The sequence below is a fragment of the Trematomus bernacchii genome, unplaced genomic scaffold (assembly GCF_902827165.1).
Source record: "Trematomus bernacchii unplaced genomic scaffold, fTreBer1.1, whole genome shotgun sequence".
Lineage (NCBI taxonomy): Eukaryota > Metazoa > Chordata > Actinopteri > Perciformes > Nototheniidae > Trematomus > Trematomus bernacchii.
The window spans coordinates 851,000-872,444 of NW_022987393.1; the positions used below are offsets into that span (position 1 = coordinate 851,000).

At 41.0% G+C, this 21,445-nt stretch overlaps 1 protein-coding gene across 1 annotated transcript in view; it reads right to left on the minus strand.

Moving 5' to 3' along the window:
• The window catches only part of LOC117486189 (collagen alpha-1(XVIII) chain-like), a 32,049-nt gene extending 26,350 nt beyond the window's left edge, over window positions 1-5,699 (minus strand). Inside the window, 1 exon segment of the mRNA XM_034134742.1 lies at window positions 5,358-5,699. Coding sequence (XP_033990633.1) covers window positions 5,358-5,685 — 328 coding nt within the window. The 5' untranslated portion in view covers window positions 5,686-5,699.
• Between the last annotated feature and the right edge of the window lie 15,746 nt (window positions 5,700-21,445).

A 21,445-nucleotide genomic window follows, 5' to 3' on the forward strand; every position in this document is an offset into this window, starting at 1 on the left:
GACATCTTAAGAAAATATCCTCGCTTTTTTGAAGAGCTGCATAAGAAGATTGATACAATTTCATGCATCTATGTTAAATATGAAGGTAAAACCAGCAGATAGGTAGCTTAGCTTAGCATAAAGACTGAAAACAAGGGGAAACAGCTTGAGTACAGGCTGAATATTACCACCATGACCAAAAAAACTGACTTATGTTTGTAGAAATTAGTGCTTTTTACTTTAAGCTTTATTTGAGTTTTCTCACATACTGTTTTCCACTCTGGCAGCTGTTTCTGCTGCAGGCACCAGCTCACCACTAACTAGCAAACAGGAAGTGCCCAAATTAGCGACACATAAATGCAAATGGGCCCAATATGGAGCTTAAAGCGATTAAAAGTGTTTTTGAATCACTTTCCCCAAAAGACAGGGTAATTCCCGCTGTTAAAAAAAGCTTCTTTCACTCTTTGTCTCTGCTCTGCTTCAAATGCTCGGCGGAACTCTTAATTATCACCCGTCAAGTGTTTCTGGTTTGAGAGGGTAGGCGAATGCCCCGTGACCTCTGACCTCTGGCGGAGACTTCGTGCCGCCCAGTCTCATCCCAGTCACAAGGCCCTCTTGTTATTTACAGCGACACCGTTGGCCTTTCTTCCAATCCGAAGCACACAATCGCCACACTCTTTCATCGGGAGCGACCATTTTCCCACCCACAGCCGCCATCATAAATGCCATCCGCTGCCCATCCTCCCCCCCCCCCCCCCACAGATGGTCCAATTGTTTCCCCTCTCCGTGTGACTCCAGAGAAGCATTCGCCTCTTAAATCCATGCAGAAATCCACGCCAGCTGATCAGAAAATGTTCAAATATGATAAGCAGATAAGCCAGGGTAGAAAAACGCAAGGGTAGGATGTGACGGGTTATTGTTCTAACCCATTTCTCAAATTCTAATGAAGAATAGAGCATAAAGTCAATTATAGCAATTGACAACATGAAGAAGTGACCATTATTTACAATATATAGAACTTATATGGCGCATTTCCACTACAGTGCGGAGTGCGGATTAAGCCGTGCCCGGCCCATTTTTGGTTGCGTTTCCACTAGGCGTAGTTCCGGCGAGCGGGTACTTTTTCACAGTTTTCTGGCTCTCCAAAATCGAGGTTCTTTCCGGGCCAACAACCGGGCTGAGTATGTTAAACTAGTGAGAGAATCGCTGGCAACTACAACAAAATGAACATATTTTACCGTGATTTAATTGTAATACACGTTTCAAAATGATGCCGAAGTAACAACATACTGATACCGGTTAGTAAAAACCATGAATTAATGCTTTGACAAGTCTGCAGACAGACGGCAGGCGAAACACCTTTTAAAATGCGTGTTTTCTGAATGGAGATTGGCTAAGCTAACGCAGTATATGCTCCGACCGTCCACACTCACAACAACTTTTGTCTAGTTTCTGAACAGATATGAGGAGCTGTGAGCTCTGAGGGCTAACAGTTAACGGCTGATGTTGGTTTTGTGGTTCGCATTGAAGATGACGTCACGGCTCCGCCTACACTGCGTTACTATAGTTACTGCCCCAACTAGTAAACTGTAATGGAAACGCAGCATAAAGTGAGCCTGGCCTACCAAGGCCTAACTATACCGTACTAAGCCGTGCGAGGCCCTGCAGTGGAAATTTTCATTTTTCATTTAATCGTTTATTTGAACAGGGTCAATGCACATTAATGAACACTTTAGACAAATAATGCTTCAAGTGTAAATATGCCGGATTTTAGCTTTGAGCTCATTTCCATCCGTAGTCCCTGACATACAACATATAAGAACATGACATTTGTAAACATAGCAAAAAATAAATACATGATATGCAAAAGAGCAAGAGCAGCACACACAAGTATTTACCACATGGCAGTACACTATAGCAGCTACGACATATTAAGTGCAGGAGATGATACAAGAGATGCATAAAGTGCAAGAGGAGAGACCCCTGTGTTAAAGTGCATTTAGCGGTGATTGCACGTCTGGTTGTTTCTCAACCATTCTTTGAGTTGACCTTTAAAACTATTGGGAGTGGGACAATCCCGTATCTGAGTTGGGAGGCTAATCCAGAATGAGCTGCCTTTAATGGAAAGTACATTTTGTCCAAAAGTGGTCCGTCTGCGGTGCGCCAATACATCTCTGAAAAGCTCATTTAGATGTTGTTTTAGTCTGCTAAAATAATGACTGTTTTCTGTGTGGGTTACTGAATGAGGTAGCTAACGCAGGTGTTTGGAAATTCTCACCCCATAAAAAACGAATTGACGTCTCATACCCTGTACTGTATAAGGTAAGAAGCTACTTTCCCTACATCTCGATAATTATAATAATTCAGGGAACATTCAGTATATACAGGAGTTAAACACACACTCATTCAACACACTTATCTGTGTTTAACAGCTCCCCAAATCTTAGCATATGGTTTATGTCTCAGGTTCAAAGGTTATCCAAACATGAGCCCTTCTGTACATGGAAAATAACCCAGAACATTTACATGACATATTCCTGTGGGAAAACACATGATAAAGAGGGTTTAATGTAGAAAAGTTCACGAGGAACCAATGGAGAAACACTATGGCGGTAATGAAGTCTCCATACTGCAGGATTTATGACGCCACTGGACATGGGCCTCTTGAGCATTTCCTGTTTCAGGGTTTATACTAGGGAGAGGGCTTCTGTACTGTGTGTATCATATGTATTTCCTGTATGTCTAAGTGTAAATGGACTAGGAAACACTTGAGTAAATGTAGGGTATCATTTCCAATACTGATTATTGTAAAACTAAATGAGGAAAAATGCAAAGGCCTAACAAAATATTCCATTATGTGGATTTCAAGTCCATTCTGGTTGCATTTAAAACTTTAATCAACCATTAAGTACATTTACTTAAAGGTGGGGTATGTAATTTTGGAGAAACCAGCTTGAGTGCGCTAGAATTTGAAAGTTTGCCTCTTCCTTCAGACTTCCTTACAGAGCCCCTCCTCCAACACACACGAACGCGCACATGACCAATGAGGGCACGAGATAAGTTTGTGCACGAGATGGAAGGCTGACAGGCAGGTAGGCCATCCAGTTATTTTAGCCGGGCCGGCTCAGATGATTGGTCGTGCTTTTTACAGCGCCACGGCTTCCACAGATGACATTTTTTTATGTAGTTTTTGTCAAAGCATTTAATATATTCATTGCTATCGGGATGTTGAGAGCATTCCATGGAATATAACATTCTGAAATAAATTACATACCCCACCTTTAAGTACTGTCCTTAAGTACAATTTGAGGTACTTTACTACAATTCTACACTATTTTATACTCTACTTAACTACATTTAGGAAGCAAATATTTATGTATGTAAATAAAATGAATGCAGTAGTTTTACTGGTATTTCTACACAGTGGTATCAATAGAAATACCATTGCTGTCCATTGCTGACATACAAAACGCTGCTTGCATTTGACACACAATCACATGAATGGCATGCAGCCGGGGGCACAACGTGAACTCGGGAGCATCATGCGCTTTTCTAAACGACGCCAGAAAGCAACACAACAACAACGACTGCAAACATCACTGCTGGTTCTGCGTGTTTGGACCCATTCATTGCACACTTGTACTTTACATTATTGGCAACCATTTTTCCACCTTAAAAGGCATTATTAAGTTTAATGCATGTGTTGGAAAAATTCTACTTGCAGGGACTTGTCTGAGTTAGAGCATTCATCTGTGTCAAACCTCATGTCTACTTTTATCAATAAATCAAATCAATATGCACATACAAAACGACGATGAAACAGACATGATCCTAACTGTGATGGATGACTGAAACTCAAGAAGGATGAGCTAAACTGCCCCCAAAAACACCAAACCCACCTGAATGTCTGACAGATTGGTCAGTTGCATTGTGGGTAATGTTGGCACCAGGCTTTGATCAGAAAAATGAATACAAAAAGACTACAGTATGTCTCGGGTTGTGCTGCATTTGGTCTTTTTCAAGTCTAAAATGTTATACAGTAGGTGTGCACAAAGTTGATTATTAGAAGTGAAAATGTGCAATTCAAATATTTTAAACACTATATATGGTTTTAAAGGTCCCCTATTATACTGTTTTTCATCAATATATCACAGGTCTCAGATATATACAGAACATGTCTCTGATTTGCTGAAACACCAAACAGATCATTGCAGCATTCCATAATCCCCTCTGTTTCAGCCCTGTTTCCAAAGTGCTGATTCTCTGTCTGTTACTTTAGATGAAAATAAGGAGCCCCTCCCCACGCCTCTCTGAGAGATATTTGGTTAAAAAGAAAACAATGGAGCTCTAGGAGATTCAGGTGATAAGGTGTGTGGGGGGGGGGGGGTTACCTTGGTTGGTTATTGGCTAATGGTTACACAAGCCATCATAAAGTGGCCAAAATCTGATCAGCTCATTTTCAGACAGGTTTTTATATAAATGGATCAGGACAAAAAGAGAGAGAATCTTTTTTCCTGAAACTTCAGAATCTCTTTACACAGAGGGGACACATGTTGATGTAGAAGAGACATGACAAAGTGGATTTTGCATAATAGGTGACCTTTAAACACTATATATGGTTTTAATGATGGTCATCTGTAATGTAAAGTACTTGTTCAATTGCTTTAAAATGGCTAAAAACATGCAAAATCATGTTTAAAGTGAATGAAAAGGATCCATAACACCGAATATTTGCTTAAACATGTGAGTCTCCAAACAAGCACCGCACAAACACACAGACTAACGCTCAAACAACGACAAAAACTGACGTGACATCGGGGTTGAAAATGTATGGCCACACGGGATACATTCTAACCCGCCGTTACCTTTCAGGTTACTAACGGACGCGCACGCGGGACCCCCGGGCTCCTGCCCCCCGTCCGGCAGGAGGTGACACTCCACGGGGAGACGCCCGTCCTCCAGAGACGCCCAGCAGCTGTCCTGCAGCACCTGGCAGAAGCTGCGGCAGGGCAGGTAGGGGGGTGGGGGGGCCGTGCAGCGGGGGGCCAGCAGGAGGCAGAGGAACCACTCGGCGCCGTGGTGACACCCCAATTTTGTGAGCCATGCCCACTCCTGTAGGACCGCCCCCACCTCCTCCACAGACGTGTGGTTGAAAAAGTTGGGCAGCGTGAATGATTCGGGACGTTTGCCGGAGCAAATGGGCCAATCAGAAGGCACCGGGAGACAAGCATTGAAGCGACTATCATGGGGTGGAAAATCCAAAACACCCAAAAAAGTCTCATTGATTTTAGACACCATTTCATCACCATTTAAAACTGATTCTACACCATCCCCCTCCTCCTCCTCCACCCTCTCCCCTCTGACCCCGTTAGCATTACCGGTGGTGTTAGGGTTAGCGCTCTCCACCTTCTGTGTGGGGCCTCCGTTAGTAGTCCCGGGGGTCGGGGTCACGTCCCACGCCGCCACAAACTTACGGATTCCCGTGGCCACGTTGAGGATTTCATCCCCAACCCCAGACAAGTTGTCGTCCTCCTCCTCCTCCTCCTCCAGGTTCTTCTGAGTTGCGTTGGGGGCACCTGTCGTTCCCGATGGTGCCGGCTCAATGGAGGTTGATGTTGTGGGTTCTGGTCCTTTGGACCAGAACCAGGCGTCCGAGCTCCAGGCAAAAAAAGCCAGGAGAAGGAGCAACGTCTTCATCCTCAACATGGTTCCTCGGAGTGTATCTCCTCCACTCTCTGTTCCCCCACCTGTTAGTCAGCCGGTCAACAGTTAAATCCAAGCTGCTGTTCAAGGGCCACTGAGCATCCACTGAATGAAAAGCAACACATAAAAACTCCAAAGACCCTCCCTCTACATCTCCCACACTCACGAACAAGCACAGGGGGGGGGGGGATTTCAAGTGCAGAGGCAGGCTTGCTTCACTGATGATAGATGCCATTGGTTATACAAGTTTACCCTGAATACACAAAAACTCCTCCCCTGTTTGAGTTGATGAGTGGGTCCCCGAAGACTCACTGCAGCGTGCAGGAAAAGCATGCAAGCCTTCATGTTACCACAGCAACACACCCGCACAGCATGGAAATAACCTAAATATGGAGTTTTAAATACATGTATAGGACATAATAAACAGTGTGTAGAGATGGGCAAGACTCTGGAGTTCAGATGCAAGTACTTCAGAAGCAGTACAACATGTACTGTGTGTTTTTACAGTAATGTTTGGCCTGTGAGCAGAAGAGAGGTTATTGCATTGGTAGGAAAATGCATGAATATATTTGAAAAAATGCAACTAAATGGGGTTACAAGATTAATCGAAGGGGTCGCCAGAGTAGAAATAGACAAAATATATATATACTGAATATTCATGTCTTAAAAAGGCAAAAGAGAGGTCATTGCATTGGATGGCAAAAAAGCTATTTATTTGAATAAATGCAAACAAAAGTAATAATAGTAAGTGGTTTCCCTACCAGAGGTCGTATGATTAATCTATGGTGTTGCCAGGGTAGAAAATACAAAACATTTTTTGGACTTTACATTCTTTCTCGCAAATTTCTTTACATTTTCCTCCCACTCAAATTGACCAAGGATGAGGGCCCAAAGAAATCCCAAAGAATGTACTCATCAGCTGACAGGTTAAGGTAGCTCTGAGGTTAGAGTTGAGCCTGACCTGGAGCATGAAGAGAAATTATCTCATTTGTTGTTTCAAACAACAAAAACACAGAGAGTGCTTGTGTTAGTAACACAACACGGGCATGTCGGTGTGATTTATTATCATGGGTGAAAATGAGTCATACGTGATGGTGTGTACGATACACTCTGTGATGGGTGAGGAGCAGCGGGAGTGAGAGGCATGAATGAAGGACAGCAGCTGAGAGAGGGAGGGCGTATCTGATTAAACTTCTTAAGCTCAACTCCCCTGGGACAGACTCCATTGCCTCATCGCAGAAAATCCTCGGAAAATGTCCCACTTCCAGGTTCTCACAGATAAGGGATGGAGGGATCTCCCCCTCCCATCGGCCCTGTGTGCCCCCATCCTGCAGCGATCGCCTCATCTGCCAAGCAAGGACATCCAGCTGTTCCACATTCCAGCCCGCAGACCTCCCACACCCACGCTGCATGACATTTGGAGGTTTCCACATTTTGATAATGTGTGCATTCATACTGCTGTACTAATGCTATGCAGGACTGGAAAAGATTGGGTGCTTTGGGGAGTGTGTGAAAGCCAGCTGTTGAGGGCTAGCGCTCCAACACATTGTACGTGATAGGCTAAGGGGCGGGACATATAAGTGGTTGACCAATCCAAGGCCGTAACCATGAAGTCAACATTGGGGGGGACGAAAACATTTGAATACTAATTTCCTGCCATTCTAAAAGAAAATATATAGAAATGGGGGGGGGGACATTTTGAGCGTATCTGAATATTGGGGGGGATGTGTGTCCCCCAGTCCTCTCCTGGTACAGCATTATGCACACGTACATATGCAAACAGCTGTATACAGTACATTCCAGCACATTCCAGCACATTCCCTCTCTCAGCAGCTCTGGTTCCAGACAGAGGGTGAAAAGAGGTGCTGCAGCACAGATAGTATGAGAAAAATAAAGAGCTTTTTGAACATTAAAGCATGGAGACATGTCCCAGGAGAGACACTACATACTGATATACACCTGAACATCAGCAGGAGAGGACTCTTTAAAGTAGAGACACTACATACTGATATACACCTGAACATCAGCAGGAGAGGACTCTTTAAAGTAGAGACACTACATACTGATATACACCTGAACATCAGCAGGAGAGGACTCTTTAAAGTAGAGACACTACATACTGATATACACCTGAACATCAGCAGGAGAGGACTCTTTAAAGTAGAGACACTACATACTGATATACACCTGAACATCAGCAGGAGAGGACTCTTTAAAGTAGAGACACTACATACTGATATACACCTGAACATCAGCAGGAGAGGACTCTTTAAAGTAGAGACACTACATACTGATATACACCTGAACATCAGCAGGAGAGGACTCTTTAAAGTAGAGACACTACATACTGATATACACCTGAACATCAGCAGGAGAGGACTCTTTAAAGTAGAGACACTACATACTGATATACACCTGAACATCAGCAGGAGAGGACTCTTTAAAGTAGAGACACTACATACTGATATACACCTGAACATCAGCAGGAGAGGACTCTTTAAAGTAGAGACACTACAGACTGATATACACCTGAACATCAGCATGAGAGGACTCTTTAAAGTAGAGACACTACATACTGATATACACCTGAACATCAGCAGGAGAGGACTCTTTAAAAGTAGAGACATGACAGACTAATATACACCTGAACATCAGCAGGAGAGGACTCTTTAAAGTAGAGACACTACAGACTGATATACACCTGAACATCAGCATGAGAGGACTCTTTAAAGTAGAGACACTACATACTTATATACACCTGAACATCAGCAGGAGAGGACTCTTTAAAGTAGAGACACTGAGTATGAGTTCTCCAAGTGAATATCAACAGGTTAAAGCGACTTATTGAAGAGTTGTGTTTTTTATCTTCATGATCTGGGACAGACGAGCAAAGAAAAAGTAAATTAAAAGCGTCTGATCTTGCAGAAACAAATGCAAATTGAAAGTTTAGCTTAAAATGATCTTTGACAGTACATAGAGGCCTTTTCATAAGAGGCTAAACATTCAAACTATGCACCACAAAGCATGCAACACTAACTGACAAATGATTGAAGAAAAGCTCATATGTCTCAGTCTTGCAGTAATTACCAAAAGCAATTACAGAGTTGTGTGTTTGGGTAAAACCAGACTTCCTTTCTAGCTGTTTTCTTTATGTGTTTTTGCCTAAATTGATTGTGCTATGAGGTTTTTTCCTTTCCCTCACCACAGCAGATTAGTCAAAAGCACCAGAAGCATCAGAAATTGGTCATTCATGACAATAAATGTGGATACTTTTGATGTGAGAAAGCACAATTCTTACCACCTGAGAGAGAAATATATATCAGGTCAAACACATCTTCCTTGATAAGATCTTCCCATGGTGCGTTCATGTGCATCACACTAGTCGATAAATCACCAGAGATGGCCTGCAGGCTCTCCCACATATTAACCCTCCCTGCATGTTTCATCACTATGGGCTGTCAGCGGCGGTGACCTGCACAGGGCCGTGAGCAGGGTAAGTAAACACACCACGGCATTAAGCTGTGGAGTTACTCAATGTCAGTTTATGAAGGCACCTGGTGCAGCATTATGCACACGTACATATGCAAACAGCTGTATACAGTACATTCCAGCACCACAGCTGCACATTAACCATAGAAGTCTGTCTTAATCACAAAACAGTTATATAGCATCCGTTTTGAGCTACTTTGTCAGAGCATTGAGAAATATTTGAAAAAAAGGTCATAAAAAAAAAGGAACTGTATAAATTACAGCTGTGGAAAATTAGCAGAGTGATTAAATCTCCCCTAACCACAAATAATCGCCATGGCAACCAGATTTCTGAAAACAGAATTTTCAAAGACCATTTAAATGCTCCTTTTAGATTTTAAGGACCCACAGAAACCCTGAAGTTGGTGTGTGTTCCTTCCTAAGCCTGCAAAAACATCACTCTAAATTCAACTTAACTAAGGCCCTTGTTAAGGCTGTTGATTAAACATCTCCATATATGGAATAAAGTGAGGATATGGTGATAAAGAGTTCAGGATTTTATCACAGTCACTTGCATTTCCATCTTTACAACTTGTCAGACTCAAACACTAAATCATACAGACCACCAACTTAAAGGTACGCATACTTTCAGAGCCATTTAACTTTCCTTTGCCCCATTTCTATTTGTTTGTTGAGACTTTTCTCCTTATCTATAAAAGTTCCAGGATGATGGGAGCACATGTTTCTGTTTCTGAGGGACAGAAGCTCTCCGGTTAATTGGTGTATCATGTTTCTGTCTCTTCTCCCACAGGGATACTACGCAGTTCACACGCTCACATGTATGTTCTCTCACTGTGAAACACACTGAGGAAGCACAGGCTCAATATTTACACCGTGAGCTCATGTGTTCTGGTACTTTGTTAGAAGTATTATTTTAGTTAGTGGCAGAGTTGTTAAGTGACATTTTGGGGTGTTACAGTATCATGAAAAAGTGAGAGAATTAATGTGAGGCTTTAAAGTAAAGGCTGCACCAAGGAAAATATGCCATAAAGATCACCATGTATATAACTTGTGATAAAAAATAAGGAAAAATAAATACTGATACTAATTTCTAACTTACAAAAAAAATTGAAATACACAGTCTTTCCGGATATGTTTATCACAGGATGACATGTTGTGAATACAAATGATATATTGTGCAGCCATATGTTTGATTGTAGATACATAAGAATAAGATTTAGTGATACTTGAAGGGAAGTTTGCAAATTACAACAGCTCACTGTCTCATATTCACAGTACCCTTATGAACCAGCAGATGGCAGCAGAGACATATATAGTATGCTACTGGGATGTTCATAGGTTTTAATGGGAAGTTAAAGGGGAATAAAGTGTGCAAATAGAGAAAATGTGTTACTTTCTATCAGTGAGTCAGATTATACATCAGTACTCAGTATAAAGCTGAGGTTTTTGAATCATTGTCTGCAGAAAATTCTCATTTATCATAGTGTTTTTGCTCTTATCATTATTAAAAATGCATGATCATATACAATCTATTTCACCAGAAGCCTTGTTATGAGCTGTGCTGGGCCTACTGTAAACTGTGATTTCCCGCAACCAGAAACACAACAACCTGTATGTGAAAGACAGAATGTGGTTAAAAATCCTCTTAAACTAATCTGCTCTTTCTACATTTCTCTGGGTATTTGACTGAAAAGCACTCCAAACTGCAACCATAAGCCCTAACCTCATTTGTATAGCACAAGTATTTTCATGCAGGAACAAAACATTCATTGTGTTAATGCTATTTCTCTAGAGTACTATTAATTATTACTTTTTAAAAACTGCCAACAAATACATGTTTTGCTTCAGTTTTCAATGCAGTATAACTTAAAAAAAAAAGAGGAGAAATGTTGCCACCTGTTTTCTAAAGTCTGATGATCACCTAAGGAGTGTCTCTGCACCAAATCTGTCCCAATATTTGTTTAAATGTCACAGTATCAATAACCTCAAAACTTTTTCCATCCTGGCAGTAAATCACTGACTATCACCGACTGATGTCTATCTCTGTTTTCCAGTTATCAAATAGCTCAAATTCTTCAAACCGAAGCAGCAAAAGAAGTGTCCCGTGGGGCGTCTTGGCAGAAAGCGGAGCAGAAATCAACAGCCATGATACTCCTCTCCCCCCCCCAATCCTTACACCCTGCGGTATGTCGAAGTGGGTTATTGGCATGGACAAAAGCGTGGCATTTTCAGACGAGAGGGTGTGAGACGGTTCCCTTATGGAGCCTCAATGGCCTCAATGCATGATTCATTTATATCAGGGGGGGGGGACAGTGGACTCCTTGTGAGGGGAATCCTAATCTGTTGAAAGGGGGCGTTTGTTGTAGAAAGATGGATGATAAACGGGGGTAAATATGGTAGATAATTCTGAGTAAATAAGAAGTTTTGTTCCAGAATGAGGAGATAAAGTGGCCCACGGTGGAAAATTAAAAGCAATGATGGAGATCAAGGGTAATTTTAGTCAATTCAAAGTGAGATTTTTCTAGGACTCTCACCTGTCAGAGGTACATTTTTGCACAATGAGTCTGAAGCGATGTGACATTCAAGGCCTCGTAACTTCAGGCTTCAGGTGAGTTAAATTCCTGCCTCTCAGCTACTGTACTCCAGGGCAAGTAAAAACCACTGACACTCATCCAGCTTCATATCAAAGTTAACCGCCCGACTTTTGTCCAAAATATGACGTCAACACTGAAATTGAAGCAAATTCAAAATTGATTTAGACCGCCACATTCCTCTGACTAAATATCGTGCAGTAGAGTGTGTGGACGCAAAAAAGGGATGTAAGTTACAAATGTGTTTTGACTTGCAAATAAAGAGTGTAGATAATATGTGTACATGTGTGATTTGTTCGCAACTATCACATTACTTAAAGGCTTGTTATGCTTCCATTATTCCCTCAAATGTTCCTTTTATGAACGGTTTAAAACAAACACATACAAGAAAAGCTTTTATGTTTTAAGGAGATAAATCAGTTTTAAATGCTAAACACTCCACCTCCACTTTGGTGAATACTTTAAATACCTATACAAGTGTGAGTGTGCTTTCTTCGCATATTGTTAGGGACACGTCTTTTTGATTTATGTCTTTTAAGAAACATTTGCGTATTTTGCCTGTATTAGACAGTGATAATAGAGCATAGAAAATGGGGAAGAAATACATTGTCTCCTTATAAAACTTAACACTCCCATCAAATGTCCTCTTATCCCTGAAAACACCATTCGTCCGCTATGGAAAAGTAGATCTCTATACAGTGAATCTGCACAAAGTGAGCTTCTTCTATGTCTTCTGAGCTAATGAATAGCAGCATGAATCTGTCTTATAGAGGACTGTGACCCCCCCTGGCAGCTGGCCAGCCCCCCCTCTGGATCATATGGGCACACAGAGTCTGTTTGGCCCCTCCGAAGTACAAATGATTAAAGACTGATGCGGCTGCCTTCATGGAAAACACGATGATTCAGAGCTGCTGGGGGTTGAGGGCAGTTCAGAAAGACAGAGAAGTTTGCTTCACAGTACACTTTGTATTTGTTAGCGAGAAATTAATGAGCCAGCAAATACTGCTGTGAACACAACGCTCCTGTTTCAGAGAGAGGTATCTTGTGTATTCAGGTTTAAGGTGGGTACTTAAGGCTTTTATATGAAACTAGCTGCAGGGTACAGTTCATCATTAGCCTGCACAAACCTGTGGACATTTAGGAGAGTCAAAAACAGCTGCTACACTTTGCTTCTTATTAAGAACTGTACTACAAAAAGGTTTCCATTTCCTGTAGTGTGTTCTATAGGTTTGTGTGCATGTAAAAAGTCTGCGAAAGCAAAAAAAGGCTATCATTTTGCATTATCATTCAAAAACACTGATTTTTTTGTACCAAACACTGATTTTTGTATATGTTTGTATCATTTGTAGGCCTGTGCAGGACCACAATACCCATTATTGGGAGATTGCAGCATGAATCCATGTCCACATTTCTTTGAATCCATTGTTTAAATAGTTTGTGATTGTGAGTTTGTGACCTGATTCAAGCTCCTACATTTCGAAATCAAGCTAAAATGATGTAGGTAACTAGCTGATTAGATCTCAAAGAGCGGAGCAGGTGGGAGAAACAAAACCACAGCCACCATTATCACCAGTATCACCGTTCTCATCTCTTTTCACCACCTGGAAGTCACCATTCTGCAGCTGGGAAAACATCACATTCCCATTAACAGAGAAAAGCTCCTGAGAGCCGGTTCAGACGGAAGATGGAAGATGGAAAGCAAAACATCCTCCATGAGATCGTGCACTGGAACACTTCCGCTGTCAACCCTACAGAGAGAGGTAGAAAACACCCACATGTAGGGAGCATGTGAAGGCATCATTGTTCAAAAGTGCTCTTTTAAAAGCTGTCGTTACTGATAGAGGTTTTTTTGCTGAAGACACAACACACTGAAACACCCTGATAGTATAGCGTTGACTATTGTTGCTTTCACTTAATAGTTATGATGATCAGTAAGGTGGAAATAAAGACTAAGGGGTATTGTGGTATTCTTAGGAATATACATCATTACTGAAATTCAGCTTTTAAAACCAGAAAAGTCAACACTTACAATATTGCTCTATCCAAAATCTAAAAAGCATAATTGCCTACTACTGCCATACTTTTTTTCTACTTTTACATAAGTATTACATCTGTAAATATCATATTTAATGTAGAGACTTGATTTCTAGTCAAATCCAAACAGAAAGTCTTCACTACAACACACCATGATTATCATTTAACTGAGAGAACACACCACACTGATTTAAAGTTATAACCTGCTTTGTTTTTACATAAATAAATATCTGTTGTGCTACCAATCGTCTACAAACCAGGGATAAATAAGATAATGAAAACTGTTCAACAGCCAATTGTGGGGGAAATAGGGTTATTCATGTTTGGTCGACTTGTGAATGATCTACACGTCTTTTAAATGCTAGTTTAATTTATAATTGTGTGCCAAACATGTTCTTTTGTGAGGACTCGTATCCTAATCACAGTCGTTTATAAAACTTCATGAAAGTAGTTCTACCGTCTTTTCTAAAACAAATCAATACAGACACGTGAAAAATGTCCGCATTAGTAATGGTGGAAATTGCCTCAAGTTTAGACAGGCTGAACCAGATGTGCATGCAGGAAAGAAAATGTAAAAGTATGAGACAAACATCCTTCTGATGTAATTATCCCACATGTAATAATCACCATGCAGTTATGGGAACAGCTACTCATTTTGAACATGGGTTTTATTAGCATTTGTCGTCTGTTCTGATCAAGCGTCATATATCAGGGACCACCCAGGGGAAACGTCTGCTTTGGTTAGTGCTTACTTGTGATGTAAACACAGTAAATCTGAGTTATATCTGCTCAACATGGAGAAAGAAAACAAAGAGGTTGTTGTACATTCCTATGAGAGGCTTGTAGGAAGAATAAAACACTGTAAATTATCCTTTATGAAGCTCTATGAGGACTTTTGCTATTTCCACTTTCACTTTCTCACAATCTTCTACTTCACTCATTCATTTCCTACAATTCCCAGAACACCTTTCAAACCAGATCTATTTACACTTAAATCTGATGGATATGTTCAAAAACCACAGAAAAAGCATATACTTCTGCACTGTAAATATCATAGCAAATTGTCATAAATATACAATAAGAGTAATAAAAACCACCCAAAAAGCTGATTTGTTTCTCATTTTTACACAAGCCTGAATTCTTGTGTGAAGTGTGTCAGAGTTTCTGCTCTGTGTCTCTACATGAATGAGTGGGCATGCCCGAATGTCAGCACAGTGTGTGTGTGTGTGTGTGTGTGTGTGTGTGTGTGTGTGTGTGTGTGTGTGTGTGTGTGTGTGTGTGTGTGTGTGTGTGTGTGTGTGTGTGTGTGTGTGTGTGTACAATTATGCGATGGAGTGTGTCTGTTTCTCTGCGAGGGAATGAAGTGCCCTGAAGGAGGGAAAATCTGAACAAACCGCAAATTACCCCCCTCTACACACAAAGCTCACGCACACACTGCATCACACACACACGCACTGTAACACACACTCAGTCTACTGTACTGTTCTGCACTGCAACACAATGGAAAGCACAAGTAACATTTCTCCCCTGCTTAGAACATTATTTCTTAAATCTTTAACAAATGGTTCAGAGGGTTCCTGGGCAGAAGTCTGTTGAGTGTTAACATTTCTCGTTTAAAAAGTTAAGGACATTTCTACTAAGAGACACAACACAACTACAAAAAGGGGTTGAAAAGACAAGAAAGAGTAGCAAACTGCAAAAAAGAAATGAAAAGAGACACAAATGAATGAATAAAGGGGCAAATTGACTAAATAAGACACAAAATAACCAAAAAATACATAAAAAATGACGACGAGGCACGCAAAAATGACCACAAAGTGACACAAAATGTCAAAAAAACAACCACAAAGATGTACAAAAAAACAAGCTCAAACAACGACAAAAAGATGCCAAACAACCTCGTGAATGTGCATTTGTTTTTCTATAAAGAAGAGGTGGCCTCCAGATGTCTGTGCCCAGGGGCCCATTGACTCATAATCTCCATGCTCAAAATGTGCAAACGTTAACAGGCTTAGTATCAGAAACCTGAAGCTAATCAACAAATAATGCAAAGTCATCAAATACAGAATAGTTAGAGGATGAATAAGCGCAGGTCTGTGCATGATTTCATGAATAAGAGGTTATCCTAGACTTTTAACAAACCAAACAAAGACTAGTGACAGTGAGGAGGTACATGAGAGGAGATATTGAGAGCTATTCATAAATCCTAAAAAAGAGACAAGTCCAGACAGTCTCATCAACCACAGCCTCATTCCTGCCTGAGATGAGCTTCAGATCAAGTGTCAGCACAAATGCTCTTTATTCACAGCAGAAGTGAATGATAATGTGTGAATATTAAATACAAATTAAAAAGTATGGAGGTTTTCTCTTGTGTTGGAGACAATTACATAAAAAATATACAACATTTACAGCATTTTAAGACGTTTTTTCTGCACTTTTTCAACAATATTCCTGTTTTGTATTGTTAAAAATGGACATACATAAGGAAACAAGTAAATGAACAGCATGAACTCACCTGTTCGCTGAGGTTGTATCTGTCTGACCAGCAGCAGCAGGAGGATGCAGGTCTGCAAAGTCCACATCGAGCACCTGTCCCGTGAACGCATCCTTCAAGTGTTTTTCTGTTTCTTTTTTGACAAGAATGTAATTGGAATCCGTTCAGAGTTTCATCTCCAGCAGGGAAGGTAAATCTCGGAGAGTTTCTCAGCCTCTTGTCTACCTGTGGAGGGCGCGTGCACCTTGACGCACAGCAGCGCGAAAATGAGCTCAGCGTCAATCTGGATGGCACTTCCTGGATCGGCTTTTCAAAATAAAAACTCCTCTGATATTCGTTGGACATAGTTTTTTTGGCTTCTTCAGTAGTCAGCATGGATAGAACTGGCTCAAAGAATGCTATACAATTCAACATTTTATTGAATAACTTTGACTTTTTAAATGTAATATCAGACTCTGAAACTTTGACTTCTTTAACATGATGGTGATTTACTTTACAAACTATAGAGAAACCAAGAAGTAGGACATGATATCTAATCTTACCGTATTTTATCTAAACTATAATATTCTATAATATTTAATAGACAATGTGCAATAATGTGTTAAACTGGAGGGAACTTCCTGCATGTGTTTTTTAATTTTTTTTTAAGTAAAAGCACTAGTGAGAAAGCACAAAAATATCAGATTACATCAATTATCACAGACATTTCACTTTACAGTATGTTTAAAAAATAAAATAAAAATGATAAGAAAATATAATAGGAGTGAAAATACTACGTCAACTTTGATTTTCCCACTGATTGTATTCAGAAGGAGACTCCTCCGTTACTTGTGAACGTAATCTGCCGTTCATCAGTTTGCAGTGAACCTTCAAAGGCCTCCAAATTAACTGACTTTATGAGGTTTTAATAAGTGTTCCCTCGGGCTCTAAAGCTGTTAAACTCACAGTGAGCAACAGAGCCGCAGCTGACAGAAACAGAAAAGCAGACGTTTTCTCTCTTGAGTGGAAAATTGGTGCTTCAATTACATTTGGGTGAGCAGTGAGGAGTCTCAGATGAACCCAGCACAATGTCACCCAGGTGAGATATGACCTTGTTAATATAATAACCCTCTTTAATGGTCACACATGCAGAGCACACCACACACAGTGACATGTGTTCTCTGCTTTTAGGGGGATGTCCGGTGCCTTGCTCAAGGGCACCACGGCAGGGCAGGAGGTGAACTGGGACCTCTCCAAGTAGCAGTCCACACTCCATATTTAGGTATGTTCGGGGACTTGAACCGGCGACCCTACGGCTCACAGTCCAAGCCCCTACTGACTGAGCCACTGCCGGACTTAACCTTTGTGAAGTGCACAAGGCATGAGAAATAAGCCATTATTAAACAAGTAAAGCTTTTTAATAAGAAGTATATGCCAACAATGTTTTAAATGATGGGAGAAAAGTGGTTCAAAACGTCACTCTAAAGATTTGAACATGAGAAAAAAAGATTGTGAGAACAAGATGTTTTTGTAAATGAAAGGTTTTTCCGAAAAAACATTTATCAGTTGATCTTTACGTGGTAAAATAAGTAAAGCAAGTGAATAAACCCAATGCCTACAGTTAGGAGGTACAACATTATTTAACTTGAATATTTACACTTTATTTATCTTCTACTCCCACATTACGCTGTAGTTATTTTACTAACTTTTTCTGACAGGTTGTCCAATAAAGAAATACAATATGATTCAATATCAGAGATGAAACCATGCAGCAGTTTATGAAGTTGTTCAAATGGGCTCCACCTTGAAAAAACTTTAGAAAATATAAGTGCAATGTGTTGAGTTTACATAAATAAAGTAGCATTTTCAAAGCAGGGTGTGACAGCTTGGTATAATAAACTTAAGACCATTGTTTCAATAAACCTTAAGGGAAATCTCACTATCAAGCCCGGCAAACAGCTACTAAATGCACCTCGTGGTGGGATTCTGTGAGCATAAAATGAGATAAAATGAGAATTGCTCCATGCTTCATGACGATCAGCATCACAGAGTGAGGCTGATGTAAGTTTTCCATGAGTTGAATTCTCTGTTCAGACATGTTGGCCTGCAGTGTGCCACCTGTCTGCGGCCTGGACTAAAAAAGAGCATTCCTTAAAGAGAGAAAGGCTTCTTATGATGACAGACGCTGCAAAACTACCACACACACACACACCCACCCACACACACACCCACACACACACACACACACACACACACACACACACACACACACACACACACACACACACACACACACACACACACACACACACACACACACACACACACACACACACACACACACACACACACACACACACACACACACACACACACACACACACACACACACACACACACACACACACACACACACACACACACACACACACACACCTTTTTATAAAGAGCAGCATGACATTTCTGAGGGAAATGCAACAAAACGTTTGGGAAGATTATATGAAGGAAGGCCGCTGGGCACAGACGTTCAGAAGGCCACCCCACCCACCTCTAACACAAGATCAAGACATACTTCATCGTTTTTTTGCCTCTTTTTTGTGCCGTTTTGTGTCTTTGTAGCCGTTTCGACCCTTTTCATAGTCATTGTGAGTATATGAAAGGTCATTTTGTTTCTCTTTGCAGCTGTGTAGTCTTTACTTGTGTCTTGGTGTCTGTTTGGAGTCCTTTTATGTGTTTAGTGTCACTTTGTAGAAGCTTTGTAACCGTTTTGGATCTCCTTAAGTGCCTGTTTGTGGTTGTTTTGTGTCTTCGTGGTCACTTTGTGAGTCTTTGTTGCTGTTTGGGATCTTTCTGTAGTCCTTAAGTGCCTGTTTGTGGTTGTTTTGTGTCTCTTTGTGATAAGATAAGACAAGCCTTCTTTAATCCCTGTAAGGGAAATGAGGTGTCATTGCAGCAACAGAAATAAGATGGTTGTGATTATAGTTAAGTGTCTCTTTGTGATGATCTTTTTAAGTTATTTTTTGTCTTCTCTACCCCTATTAGTAGTTGTTTTGTGTCCGTTTTGCCTCGTTTCATTGTCTTTTTTGATCTTTTTGTATTCCTTTTGGGTCTCTTTCTGCTTGTCTCTTCGAGTTACATCATGTAGGTGAAGGTTAAAGGGGCCCCTGACAGTTTGGACCCTTCTCTTTTACCCATTCAGTAATCCATCCATGGTTTTATCCAGAAGCTGCTCTTTCTTTGTTTCACATCGCTCAGTATGAGGTGAGTGTGATAGGGTTTGTCAGAACATGCCCTCCCCAACACAGAAAAAAATACCTTTGACACTTCTGGATCTCCGGCTCTTCGCCTCACTGTTAATCCTGTGTGCACACGTAAAAAAAAAAGTCCACTTTTCGCCACCGGCATGTGTCACACTTCAAATTGAAATTCCATCCATCTTGACTCTTTGCTCTCAGCTGTCAGCGCTCAGGAAGAAACATCCTGAACAACAGCACTTAAGTTGTAAATAAAGGCAACCATCACAAAAGCCTGTCATCTTTTTCTCACAGGGAATATTGTTCTCTGTCAGGTGAAGTACACTTTTCCATTTTTAAGCAGGAAGGCGAGTTAGAAATGTCACAAACATCCTGATCCATCATGTTAAGGATGTGATGCTGCTGAAGATATTAACAAAACCCACAGGAAGTAACCTCCTTATGGATGTCAAAGGAATAAATCATGCTCTTTTTAAATCAGAACATGTCCAAATGACCTGCTCTGCATGTTGTGGACAGCCCACTAGATTAACAAAACATTCATTTTGTAATATGCGTCATCTTTAAAAGCAATTACACCTAAGACAGTGCAGATTTGAGACAATGGGGTACAACAATTATTGTTTTATGCACCCTCTGAATCTGATGTTTTCAAAGATGTAATTGCATATGTTTTGCATGTAAAGTATCCCCACAATCGATTGCTTGTAAAAGTGTTGCTTGAAGAATCTACACTAAAACGGAGACTTCAATTATAATAACAATAAAGCTTTATTTATATAGCACTTTTCATAAATTCTTGTTGAGAACTTTACAGGTACATGCAGTAACATCTAAATTAATCTGAGGTGTTCCACAGTTATGGAGATATTCATTACACAATGGAGTTTAAAAATATAGAGTTTAATGGTAGAACTTGACGGATCCTCTGTTATAACCAGCTGCTTCAAAGAACATACATTATAGTATAAAAGATAAAAGGGGCTTTCACAGTATGTCACGGTGTAAACGTACACTATTGTTAACCCTGTGAATGAGACATGGCTGTTATCTGATATTCCACTGAGTGACGCTGGGACAATGGGCCATGGAGCACCTGTACTGTAGGTGTGGTGTCACTTTGTCAAACTCACCTGGCTGGGACTCAGGCTTTACTCCTGTGAATGAAGGAATGAAACATGTTTAAATACACTCAGTTTATTGTAGATATGTACGCATTAAAGGTCCCATGTCATGCTTTTCCGGTTATTACCCGTCCCCTTGTGTGTTATGTAGCTTTTTATGCATGTAAACGGTCTGCAGAGTCACAATTCCTCAAAGTATACCCTGTAGCGAGTAAAACTCTAACAGAAAAGACCTGTCTATGCTGCCCCAGAACACCTCGTTGGAGATTTCTCTTTTTCCATCGTTTACTTCTTGGGTATAGTGACGTATTTCGGGTATAGTGAACGTAACGGCTCCGCAGATTGATCCAAATGTACCAATCCGCTGAGCCGTTACGTTTGGACCAATCCGCGGACTTCCTCACACACACACACACACTCGGCGGGACGTTGCGAGGCTCGCTGCTGCGAGGAGCGGGACACTGTGAGCTCAGCTGGCACACACACAAACTCCCAGCCAGGCTGCGGGTGTGTGTGTGTGCCCAGGCTGAGTTCCGCTGTGTCTCGCTATCTCGCAGACGGCCACTGGGCTCACAGGGAGGGGGGGAGGGGGGGGGGGGGGGGCAGGAACTCCAACAAGCCGTTTAGGACAGAGTGAATACACACATACTATACAGAGATACTGTATGAGAAACCAATGTGAGTTTGGAAAATTGCACAATATACATTTATTTTAGTATACCTCCACAATGGAATTATGATCAGTAGAAATGGCCATGACATGGGACCTTTAAGTTAGACACAGCAACAAGACTATTA